The following is a 13,262-nucleotide window of genomic DNA, read 5'->3' on the forward strand; positions in this document are numbered from 1 at the left end:
TGGATTTCTTGAACTTTCCTTTCCCAGAAATTTACATCCATCTATAGTAAAATTATAAAGAAATGGCTTGTACCCATTTGACCATTTAGAAAGTGCCATCTGAACCTGAAATTTAGATTAAATTAGATCGGTTGTCAAAAGTTGCCATTTATCCTTAAGTACCGAAAAATTAGTGACAGGTATTTGAAATAAATTGACCTTAAGTGAAGCGTACTTATAAGTTCTATTAATTGATTTCAAATAACAGTATTCAAAACCAGAAAACGCTTTGTCAAGACTTCCACATTTCAAGTTTGTAAACTCGAATTTACAATAAATTTTTGGGAGTAAAACAAATAGCACGGCAAACCAAAATGCAATTTTGTAACCTGACCACATCTTGATGGTTCTGTGGATCGTTAGCAACTAATAATCATAGGCAGGCTTATATTATCGATTGTATAATACAATTTCCAGTCGATTAATATATTTAATTGGTTTATATAATAGCTTTGATTTGATTTTTGATAAGAGACCATTTAGTTAGAAATTGAAATATACAATTTAATTCGTTTTTCAAAGAAGAAAACAAAACTAAACAAGCTTTATTTATGTAAAAATTTCCATACCCAGCTTAACTATGTTACCTAAGAAAGTTTTCCATATATTTTCACGATTCCGCGTGTAATACCATAAGCAAACCATGTACTTTCAAACAAATAGTCAGCCTTTGGAAAGGGTATTAATTTTGTTAATTGATAATCCATATGACTTATAGGCACTTTGTCTAATATAATGTCATGCTACAAAAGAAAACAATATAAATATATATATAAATTTATGGTTGCTTTACTTACATTGAACGGACACTTATGGTTCACATTGGCATACGGTGAAATAAAATCAAAGAAATATTTTCCTACCGGATTTCTGGCATTGACATTACCTAGAAATTTACAACCATCAGTGGTGAAATTATAAACAAATGGCCTATATCCATTGGACCATTTTAGAACTGCTAAGTTGACCTGAAATTTAAAACCAATTTAAATCATTGTCTATAGTTAGCATTTGTCTTGAATTACCGAAAAGTTGGTGATAGGGATTTGAAATAAATTGACCTTGAGCGAAGCGTACTTATAGGTTCGGTTAATAGATTTCAAATAACAATATTCAAAACCACCAAATAACTTGTCTAGATTCTCACATTTAATATTAGTGAATTCAAATTTCGAATGGACCATTATAAAGGATATGGCAAACCAAAATACAAAACAAAATGTAAACCGCATCTTAACTCTCGATTCAAATGACACAAACTAATGTCACGGACTCAACTGAAATTATACATAGATCACAAGCTATATTTTCCAGTCAATTTAGTTAGTTAAATATGAAAAATTACATAAAACTATTGATAATTTAAGAGGGAAATCATCCAGAAAATCATCGTTTACGTAATTTCTTATGAGTTCTTTGATCTGTGTTCGATAGTGAGTAATTTCACTCTAATTTTAAATTTTTTTTTAAGCAATTTCATCATTTTGCTTATTCATAATATATATATATTATATGAAACGAATAGATACAAAAAAGTATATACAAAATTCCATTTGGCTAAGGATTGAAAAAATTATCGTTAGCTTATTGGTGTAGTTTTGTTGGTGTTCAATAATGAATTGATTATGGTTATTTAAATCTATGAAATTGTTTGCACAAATCCAGTGTAATCTCTTTATGTGTTTAATTCTCCCTCTCCCCGCCCATCTGAAAACTGAGTGAGCATTACAAAAGCATTTAAACCAATGGACATTATATGAAAATTATAAACTAATGCCAACGTGCTACATAAAATGCTTTGGTCCTGGTCCCTGGCTGCTGGTCTTCAATATAATTTTCATCATAAAATCACAAAGTTTGAAAGCCGAGCACGTAGCGACTCTTTCTACATAGCCGCGAATTGGACATGGACATGTAGCAACAACACAGCGCCGGCCACTTTGCTAGTGACCGCAACACATCACAACTACATGGCCAAAAAAGTAGAATAACCAAAGACAAAAAAAAAACAAAAAAAACAAGCACGTAATTGGCTATTAACAATGGCCACTCAACACAAAAGCACACAAAGGATACTTTTAGTTTTTTTAGTTGCTTGTTTTTGCTCAGTTCGGTGTTATTGAAAAATTGAATTAAAAAGTGCGAAAATTGGCTGGCAGCCGCTGCTGCCCCTCACTTGTCTAACTAAACATAAATGTAAAAATTAATTGTATTTGCATTTTAAACAATTTTTACACACACCAAAAACATACATACATATAAATTTTAATGGGCCACTTCTCATTCCCCCTTCCTCATGACGGTCGTGGCATGCGGTAATGTTAACCAAATTTAAATGGCTGTCGCGAAAGGACAGGGCAAATGGAGTCCTGGTGGTCCTTGGTGGGGGCGGGGAGGGCGTTGGTTGTGGGCGATATAAAAATAATCCCAATAAAATGCATTTTTCATGTCAAACGCCTGAGCTGGCGGAATAACCTGAATGCACGCACAGGACTTTATGGAATTGCATGCAAACAAAACGTCAGCAACAGCAGCTGCAACTGCAGCTGCAACAATGGCCACATACACAGCACTTGGCCAATAGAGTCCAAAATTGTGATACAAATGCGGATAGCGAGTGCCCGGTAGAGCCTGATAGCATTCTTGTTTCCAAACGCCCACTTATATATGTCTATATATGTATGTATGTATATGCAGTTACATAGCAAATGGAATGCCAAGCAAACTCAAGGTTCCTTTTTAAAGCCAACAACCCTAATCAAATAGACGAGAGTAAAAAGCGTTAGAAATGCTTTTGGCCAACCAAAGTCAAATGCAAAAGTGAGGGGTAGAAAGGGAAATCAGCTTACAAGGCAACCGAACATTTGACTAAACAACTGGACGGCTGAGTTACTGCCCTGGCCTGAACGCCTGTCCGCCTGGCCGCCTGGCCGGCACAGCTGATGTCGAAAGAGTCTTTTGAGTGAGAACATTTTAGCCTGGCTACAAATTCAATTTATTGGCGTCTTAAAGCGCTAAACCACAAAACGACAGGCTAACGCAATAAAGCAACAAAAAGGATTATCTCTGGTCTGTCTCCCATGCCACATGCCCCCTGACCCATGCCCCATGTGCTTGCTTTAGCTGTCTTCGCTTTGCCATCACCAAAGACGGAGCTGTGGCATCTAGCAGCAAAGTTACTGCTGATTCTCAAGCAACACGATGGCACGGGGGGCCGAGCAGTTGAACAGTTTGAGCTAAAAGTCAGCAAAAGTTCCACCAGATAGCAAAGAAAAAAGCCAACTTTGTAAGACAAAACAAAAAAGCAAAAAAGTGAAACGAAACACAGTTTTCTCTCTTTTTTTTCAAGTCTTGTGTTTTTTTGTTTAAATGCCGGCAAAACTTTTTTGCTTCCACTCAAGTCAAGGCTTGGGCTTTTTATGCCGCATTTCAATAAGAATATTCCACGCCTGTCAAGTAGTTCAATTAATTAAAAGACAGGCAAATGCATAATGAGTGGCAAATGAATTTCCAATGAGTGAGGTAAAAAACTGTAAGCCTTCGATTCCCTTCAAACTAGTTAAACCCGGTTACACTTTATAATACAGAGACGAGTACCGGAGACAGTTGTGCATTTATCATACATTATGCAATGGCAATATGGAAAATGCTTTTATTGATGCCGCACAAAACAAAAGGCAGGTACCAAGCACACACACTCATAGACACACACACATACATACGTATTGAAATTCATTGTGCTCCAGGCAGGAAATGGCGATGAGAGCGTGATTATTTATCGATTCCTGCAATAAGTTACTTGGGATCTTTTCTTTACAATTGTTATTGGATATATAAGAATGTAAATGGTTTCCTTTTATCTTACCCATTTTCAAGAGTATATAAAGTTTGTTATTAAACTTCTTGCTTCCATATTTCTCTCTTTTTATACCCTTGCAGAGGGTATTATAAAATTGGTCAGATGTTTGTAACGCACAGAAGGAGACGTTTCCGACCCCATAAAGTATATATATTCTTGATCAGCATGAGAAGCTAAGTCGATATAGCCATGTCCGTCTGTCCGTCTGACCGTCTGTCCGTCTGTCCGTCGGTGCGTACGCGTTTTACTTAGCCATCTTAAGAGCTATCGGGATGAAATTTTTTTGGGAGCTTTTTTTTACCCGGGTGAGATAAAGTATGAAAATCTTTGGGATCGGACCACTATATCATATAGCTCTAGAAGAAACATTTTTGCAAAAATTGGAGTATCCCCATGAAATTACCAATATGATAGTAATAGATATAAAATCTCAGATCCCAAAATTTGAATCTGATCCGATAAATAGAACACAAGTTACAGTCAATATAAATCGGTTCAAACGCTGCCGGCAGCGCTGCTTGCTGCCTACTACTGCCATCATCAAATCAACAGAGCACACGCATACACACACAGACGCAACGCTACATGAACTGTATGTGTATGCGTGCCGTGCTTTGCTTAGAAAATGATGGAAGAAGAAAAACTTGTGGTAAAAAGAGAAATAATATTTTGTTTGTGTATTGATGAATTGAGTTGCAGGGAAAGAAATTTCAAAAAGGAAAAATATTATTGCCAAGTATACTGCAAGGGTATATAAACTTCGGCATAGCCGAAGTTAGCTTCTTTGATATTTATGTTCTATGTCCAACAGACTGCTTTTTTCCCTTTAAGTATAGCCAATTGTTTTTCCTTTGATTGTTTTCTATGACGCTTACTTAAGTTGTAATTAAACCATTTACTAAATGCTTTTAGTCTTCTTAACCGCATTAAGTTATCAACTTAATTTGTTCACATTTCAAGTAGTAGAAGAAATTTAAATGTCCAAGTATTAAAATATGAAAAAGGAAATGTAAAAAATGACCCTGAACATATGATTTGAAAATAATATTTAACTGAGTGATTTACAAATGGAAGCTACCATCTCTATAATAACAGCGTATAGACACACACACACACGCACACAGGCACACAAAAGTCTCGATCTTAACCGCCAAGGCAGCGCACAAATGTAGGCAACAAAACGTAACGGGTTGGTGTTGTTGGTGGCCGCCATTGTTGTCGTCGTCAGGGCGGCTTTCAGCTCAACGCCAACGCACTTAGACACTCCCACGCACATGGATGCTGCATGGATGTCTTGACTCATTAACAGTTCCCTAGTGTATGGCAGTCTCGGTTCGGCGTTGTAAAGCGCTGCACAACAGAGATTACTTTGCCTGATTCTTTGGGCCCTGTTCTCGGTGGTCTCAATGCGTTGAGGTTCGTTCAGTAGGTGACACCAATGCGAGCTGCATGTATGTGTGTGTGTGTGTGTGTGTTATCGTCTGGCCTATTTAAATGTTGTTCCTGCTGCCCAGACTCTGACTCGATGCAGTGCAGCAGACTGCGTGCACTTGACGCTATTGCTCCAGATTTATACTGTTCCGGGCGTGAGAGTGTTTGTGTGTATATGCGTGTATACGCTTTTGTGCCAGTCTGCGTGAATCGTTCGAGTCACTGCTCATTCTCGTTCCCACCAACGACACTCTTGGGGTGTGCCATTAGCGTCGAGGATGCGTATTCACCTCTCCCATGCATTTGATGTCATAAAAAGTTGGGCCAAGTAAGTTTAAACAGTTCCCCGGCTGCCTGCCGCAAGGCACCATCACACACACACTCACACACACACATATATCAACGCCAGCAAGTAACAGTTTTATACGCTTCATATAAACTTTTATCCATCTCTGATTTCTTTTCTTACACATAATTATGCACAAGTTAAAATCCATCACATTACATTTCAAACTCCTGTCGGCATTCCTCTTCTAAAAGGAATAACCGCATAAGAGCATTCAAATCACAACCATTCATAAAAAATAGCTACTAGTATTTCCTGTCCAGCGTTAACTGGCATAATTGCGCGATTTGAAATCCCTTGGCCACTTAATGCCAATTGGTTGGAAATTGCGTACACACGTCAAGTACTGGCCAAGGACTGGCAATTGTGGCGAGAGTAAGGGCAGTGCAACCATTTAATTGCAAGTTACGCCAAGTGCTCGACGTGTGTGTGTGTGGGTGTGTCTGAGGGGTGAGGAGACAAATGAGGAGTGTAATGAGCCATTTACGTTTACATGAGCATTGAAATGTTTGCCCGTTAGCTTACAGCTGAAAATGCTTTGTTGTTCATTCCAAGCAATTGCCAAGCTTTGTAAGATGATTCCAATTGATTCTGTGGCATGTTTTAATTAATTGTTTAATTGGGCTATCAAATGTGAGCAACGGCAACTCATATTGTTGGACGATTGATATTTATTTCTGGAATATTTTTCAACATTCATATGGTAATTAAGAAATTATTTTCAGTTTCTTTATTACTAGTTAGTTAAGTAAATTTACTTCAACGATTTCAAGGAAGAAGGCCAAGAAGCTCTACTTTAACGAAATGTCTTTAAGGATATAATAAATGGAGTCTAAATAGAGCCACAATTAATAACTTTTATTATACGTCTATTTAAAAAAAAAACAGAAATTTATATTATGCTACATGGCAATAACTTTAAAACACACAACGAGAAACAAACACAAAAGAAATTAAATATTCATAATTGATATTAGGCATTATCAAATTGTTAATCTAAATTGTATGTGGTTCTTAATATGATTATCTCTATACAACAGATATTTAAAATTTGTTTTAGCTTGTTATGTCATGGGTTCTATTATTAGTTTCTCTTTTTTTTTTGTTTTGTTGATTAAACATAATTGCTCGGCACTTTAAGCGAGAAGTCGGTACTTAATTACATACGTAGTCCTTGCCCAGCATGGCCCAGCATGTCCTTGGCTGTCAATTACGGTGTGTTGGACATGTGTACTGCATCGGTATCAATCAAGCGAACATGTTAAAATAATACCAAACAAATTAAATGCACTCGCGTGCGAAATAAATTTACATGACTATTAAATTAAAAAACAATGAATGGACAGAGCGACCAAGTCAGAAGGATGAGCGTACCATGAATGGGGGACGTGAGTCGTGTTTGTGGGTAATGACTGCCATCGTTTAGTCAGTTTGAATGGCTGTCCATAAAAATGTTTCATTGACATGCTAGAACAGTTGGCCAATGTTTGCTTTTAATTTTAACCGTTTGGAAACCTTTATTCCTCTTCATAATTTGCCAATTGTGAGCTAATTGATTTCCATTTCCGTGTTTCTGTCTTTGCAGTACTACGTTTACCACAATCAACATGATGGCCACCTCACAGGATTACTTTGGCAATCCCTATGCACTCTTTCGCGGTCCACCCACCACACTGAGACCGCGTGAGTCGCCATTGGGTGTGGGTGGTGGAGTCCATGGCCATGCCCACGCACATGGCCATGGTCATGCCCATCCGGCGTATGCCGCACTGGATTTGCAGACACCGCATAAGCGGAACATCGAGACGGATGTGCGGGCACCGCCGCCGCCATTGCCCCCGCCACCGTTGCCGCCCGCATCGCCTAGGTAAGCCACAAACTGTCGATCTACCAGGCGAAGGGGAGCGCAAACAAGACAAGCAAAGAAATCAAGTCACAAAAACAAAAAGAATAAAAATCCAAACTAAAATGCATATCATCAGCAACACATCAACACTTCTTCTTCTATGCTAAGTCTTCAATCAAACCAAACGCGCAACCAAATAAAAAAAAAAAAACCTAAGAAAAAAGAAAAGAAAAATGAATACCAAAGTCAACGTCTAGTTTGAATTTCGTTTTGTTTGTTCCCTTTCATTCCTTTTGACACGAGTGCTTGCAGAGAGTTGCGAGAGAAAAGTATACTAAAGTAAACTTAAATAAAAGGCCCTTAAATACTTACGCCCAAGACAAAGTAAATGTTAATCTAGACTAAAGTAGCCATTTTATTAGGAATACATTTCCATTGCAAATGGACCTTAAACCCATCAAATTGAGAGAGAATGTCACGAAAAAAAATAACTAAAAAAAAGTGTTTGCTACGCTATTAAATGTAAGATAAATCTACTATATACAAACATACTTAGTTTAAAAACAATTTAGTAGACTCTGTTTAGAGTTATCCTCTGTAAGACATAACACCAAATTCAACTAACTAACATGTAGAGAAATATTTATCAGATACATTATATAGACTATATATATATAAGAAGATGCTATTGCAGAGCATTTCAAGTATTGCACTTGTACCGTACCGAAGAGAACATTTCCTAGATTTTAAGTCAGCAAATGGTATACGTAATCCTTACAATCTCCTAATCAATATGAATTTAGACTTAGAATACAAATATATATACTAATATAGTTTATGCTTACAAAACTTACATACATATTATAAATATTGAGTAGATGAACAGCTAACTTTGAGGGTCCATTGGTTCCCACAACTAACAACTAAGTATATACCACATACATACATACATATATTATACAAATATACATACATAATCAATTGATATTCTAAATTCTTAACGCCTACAGTTAAATGCCTATTAAAAAGTGCTAAATTCTAATCAGTAAACAATAAACAAAAATTTAACATCTAATGCTAAAATGTTAACATAAAGTATACGTAGAAGAAGCCTAAAACTAATTGAATTGAAATTGAAGAATTTTTTCTATAAACTAATCAATGCTCGAACTTGATTTAAAGCAATACACAAAACAATAATATTAACTAATATACACTAATATTAATCAAATAGTCAAACATATTAAACTATAGTTATTACTTACAAAATAATAATCATAATGCCTAATCACAAATATGTATACTTAATCCCACAATGCACCATGTAAAATGCAAAAACTTTCTACCCAAGAGTACAAATTATTAAAGAACAGAAAAACACAACAGAAAATTGGTATTCCCTATTTAGCTCTAAGATATTGTAAAGCAAACACTTTTTCAAAGTGACTAAAAAAAACAAAATAAAAAAGAAGCGATCAAGCCAATTGTGAGATCTATGATGTCAACTTGACTGGAGCCGCCAATTCCGAATATTTTTGGAATCTTCAATCAACAAAACCAGCAGCCCCTTTGGAATCTCCCCAGAAGAATCTACTCATCAATCAACATTTAACCACAAAGAAAGCAACCTAAAGAAACAATTTTCAACTCTCTCTCTAAATCAATATATTAGTTTAGTAGTTAATTCCAAACAATTTATACATTTCTCTCGAAAAAAAAAAACAAAATCAAAACGGAAAACAGATAAAACCAAAAACCATCAACTACAATCAACATATCTTAACCCCTTAAAACAAAAAAAAAACCCTTCAACATGCGCGGTAAGTCAAGAGCCATTTAAACTTTACAAACTGCAACTTTCAATATGTAGTAGACAAAACTCTTAGCCACTTTAAACCATAACATAGAACTGCATTCGAGCCAAGGATCGGAGCTCTCTGCATGTGTTAGCCAAGTGATAAGCAATCTGTAGAGGCTTAGCCTTTAGGCCTAAAACAAAAACCTCAGCATACAAATAGTTAATTTCACTTAGCTGCATTGTGCGCATGCCAATCCAAAAAAAAAACATACATATATATTACAAAATCCTATTACCTGCCTCCTCCAACAAGTAAAACAACAAGAAAAAACACTTTTACAGCTCAGCAGTAACATGCAATCAACAATTTTTGATATGTTCCCACCCTAAAAAGAACCAACATGCAAATAAATACTTAAACAAATGCAAGATATATGATAAATTCAGCAATTCTTTCATTAAGCCCATGAGTGTAAAATTTTTTGGCCATCAAATCAAATCAAACGGAAGTGTCGTAACGTTTGATAAAGAAAAAAAATCAGCAGACATGCAAGTTTTCAACTTGAACATTTGATACATATGCAAATAAAATTATTAATACTAGATTAAATCATTCGAGAAAATAAGGGACATAATTGATAAACGAATTCTAAAGTTAATTAACCCATTCAGAACTAATGTTGCCTATGGTCAACACTCTTACTGTTTGATCTTGAAGAGCATGTGTGAAGTTAATTTCATTGCTAACAAATTGTGACTTTCCTTAACTCAAAAAAGGAGTGAAAAGATGTGAAAAGTTTCATATGTTTTCCTCATGTGTTGCGAGTTGTAAATTGCCAGCGTTCGTCATGCACTTCCGGTTCACGGGGCGACTGAATTAAGTAACACATGTAAATGTCAGAAGAGAATTGCCGGTTTCTTGATAAGGGTTTTTTGACATACTAATTGTCGACAAGTCTTGAATTTACACAAAAATACTCTTTACTTTTTTATAACTCTACCACTTTGAGGCTTGTTTTGCTTTCGACAATAGCAATTAAATTATCTAAAAAGCGCCATAAGCAACTGGATTGTCTTGGTCTCAGTTTATCTGTGGCTATGAAACGTTTATAACAGACTGTAAGCCCATTTAGGCCATAGTTGCTGCCTAATAGCCACAAAGGTCTAAACAAAGACAAGTAATCATCATCATAATTATAATAATAATAATTTCAAGTAGATGCCCCAAGTCATGTAACGCCATTAGGCCAGGATGCTGAAGCGTCTGAACGATGCCAAGGTGCGGCTGTAAATGCAATTTAAATCTCTCTGGCTGAGCTCCTTCTGGCTTAGTCTAATGAATGCAGTAGACTGTGGAACTGGCACAGGACAAATATACAAAAAGATGAGAGGGAGAGAAAGAGAGAGACCATGATGAATGCAAGCCAACACGCACTGACACCGATATACAACAACAACAACAACAAACAGGTCGTACAACAACAAGGAAGTCCTTGTTGCTATTTGTTTATTTGCTTCGTACACATCCTTTTGCCCCCTCACTTCATTCTCTAACCAACTAAGTGGCCAGTAGCAAACATGTAATTAAAAACTTAACCTTTGCCAAGTTCATGTGAGAATTATGCCTTCTGACTGTGATGGGGATTTTAGCCGGATATTCTGCCAATAAAGGCAATTGATATTGACTTGAAGCAAACACACTCAAGTGTTACCTGTAATTGCGGAAGTAATCAGATAGAGAAAAGAAAGAAAAGGAGGTAGTAACTTTTGTATACAAAACAAGTCAATATGACACATTTCAATTAAGCTTTACTTAAGTTTGAAAAGAAGTGGGTAATAATATAAAGACCGAACGCTTAGAGACATAGAAAAATTTACAGACTACTAGCACTAACCATAGAACACATAGATGGGACAAACTCATGATTTTTTGATTGCAAACGCTAGCCTAGTCATGGAACCCCAGAGAACTTCGGGAAAACCCGAACGCTCGTACTCTCAATGAGAGCGTAAAGTGAGAGGGCCAAGCAGCTACGGAAAAATTTCAGTCTAGCACAGACTACAGAACCTCGAAGGCAGGCCTATGTCGCTTGTGATTTCGTTCTGTCTATGTATCTGTACACTCGTCGGTACATGCTCAGGCATCGTAGTGTGTGTGTGACGTGAAGTTGTACAACATCGCATTTCAATAGCTCGCTCGACCAAAATTTTTAATTTTCGACAAAACAGCGACAATGCGAATAGAATATGCCCCCGTGGAAAGAATATCAAGAAATATTGCCATCTGCTTCGTATGTATCCCGGTGGCTGTGAGGATAGAGTGTTCGCTTCGTGATGTGTCTTGGGGAATGTCACTGGTTCGATTCCCATTTCGAGACCCGACCAATAAGTTTTTTTATATTTTTTAATAAAAATAGAGTAAAAAAGAAAAATAAACAAAAAATAAAGAAACAAAAAAATCAACAAAAAAATAAAAACAAAATTATAAAATAGAAAAAAGCCTTATTTAAGCCGACGATTTCGAGTTGTGAATCGAACCAGGCACATTCCGATCGCCAAGCGAACACTCTATCGGTACAGCCACCGGGATATATACGAAGCAGATGGCAATATTTCTTGATATTCTTTCCACGGGGGCATATTCTATTCGCATTGTCGCTGTTTTGTCGAAAATTAAAAATTTTGGTCGAGCGAGCTATTGAAATGCGATGTTGTACAACTTCACGTCACACACACACTACGGTGCCTGAGCATGTACCGACGAGTGTACACATACATAGACAGAACGAAATCACAAGCGACATAGGCCTGCCTTCGTCGTTCTGTAGTCTGTGCTAGACTGAAATTTTTTCGTAGCTGCTTGGCCCTCTCCCCACTTTACGCTCTCATTGAGAGTACGAGCGTTCGGGTTTTCCCGAAGTTCTCTGGGGTTCCATGACTAGGCTAGCGTTTGCAATCAAAAAATCATGAGTTTGTCCCATCTATGTGTTCTATGGTTAGTGCTACTAGATAAAGTTTCTCATTAAGTAGACTTCTCCCATAATAGGTAGAAGAAAATAATATGTATAAAATCATATTTGTCTTTTTTAACTTATTCCAAAAATGAAAGAAACTTGCTAAATTGACCATCAACAACAAGAGGCTAATATCAAATATTCAAAGTACACAAATCGGTAGATTAATGGCCAACATAAATAAATCAAAAACTACATTTTCCAGTCGATTTACTCACCTAATTAGAATAAACAATATTTTATTCTAACAATAAGTAAAAGTATAATATATATATTAACAATAATAAGATTTATTTATTTGTTTTATTTATTTAATATTTTTCTCTTACTGAAAGTCATTAAAAATGAATCAAAAATACAATACCATTTGAACTGCATTTTCAGGAAAATAATGAAAAATAATAACATAAAAGGTAATTAACATGACTGAATCATCCAATAGTTATGAAAGACTTCCATATATTTGAATATTACCATGTGGAATACCAATAATTAGCCAAGTTATATTGAACAAATAGTCACCTTCAGGAAATGGTAGAAGTTTGCTCAATCGATAGTCCATAGAACTGGCAGGTAATTTCTCTATAATAAGGTCATGCTGGAAAAGAAATGAAAATTGAAAAAGTTTATTAAGTTAACTGAATTTGTATATTACTCTTCTTACATCATACGGACACTTGTGGTTCGCATTCATGTACGGGGCAAAAAATTCAAAGAAATACTTTGATACAGGATTAGCCGCTTTGGAGTTCCCTAGGAACTTACAACCATCAACCGTGAAATTGTACAGAAATGGCTTATACCCATTGTATCGTTTTAACAATGCCAAATTGACCTGAAATTTGTAGTATGTATGTGTATTTAAAATGAATAGAGGCACAAAGAAACTATTACGAATTACCGTAAAATTAGTAATAGGATTTTGATGT

The 13,262-nt window shown here is 36.1% G+C and overlaps 1 protein-coding gene across 1 annotated transcript in view; it reads left to right on the forward strand.

Moving 5' to 3' along the window:
• The window catches only part of LOC6651205 (sex determination protein fruitless), a 150,967-nt gene that overhangs the window by 33,098 nt on the left and 104,607 nt on the right, over window positions 1–13,262 (forward strand). The window contains exon 2 of the mRNA XM_023179990.2: window positions 7,261–7,542. Within this exon, the coding sequence (XP_023035758.1) occupies window positions 7,283–7,542 (260 nt within the window). The 5' untranslated portion in view covers window positions 7,261–7,282. The remainder of the gene's footprint in view (window positions 1–7,260; window positions 7,543–13,262) is intronic.

This window comes from Drosophila willistoni, chromosome 3R, assembly GCF_018902025.1.
Source record: "Drosophila willistoni isolate 14030-0811.24 chromosome 3R, UCI_dwil_1.1, whole genome shotgun sequence".
Lineage (NCBI taxonomy): Eukaryota > Metazoa > Arthropoda > Insecta > Diptera > Drosophilidae > Drosophila > Drosophila willistoni.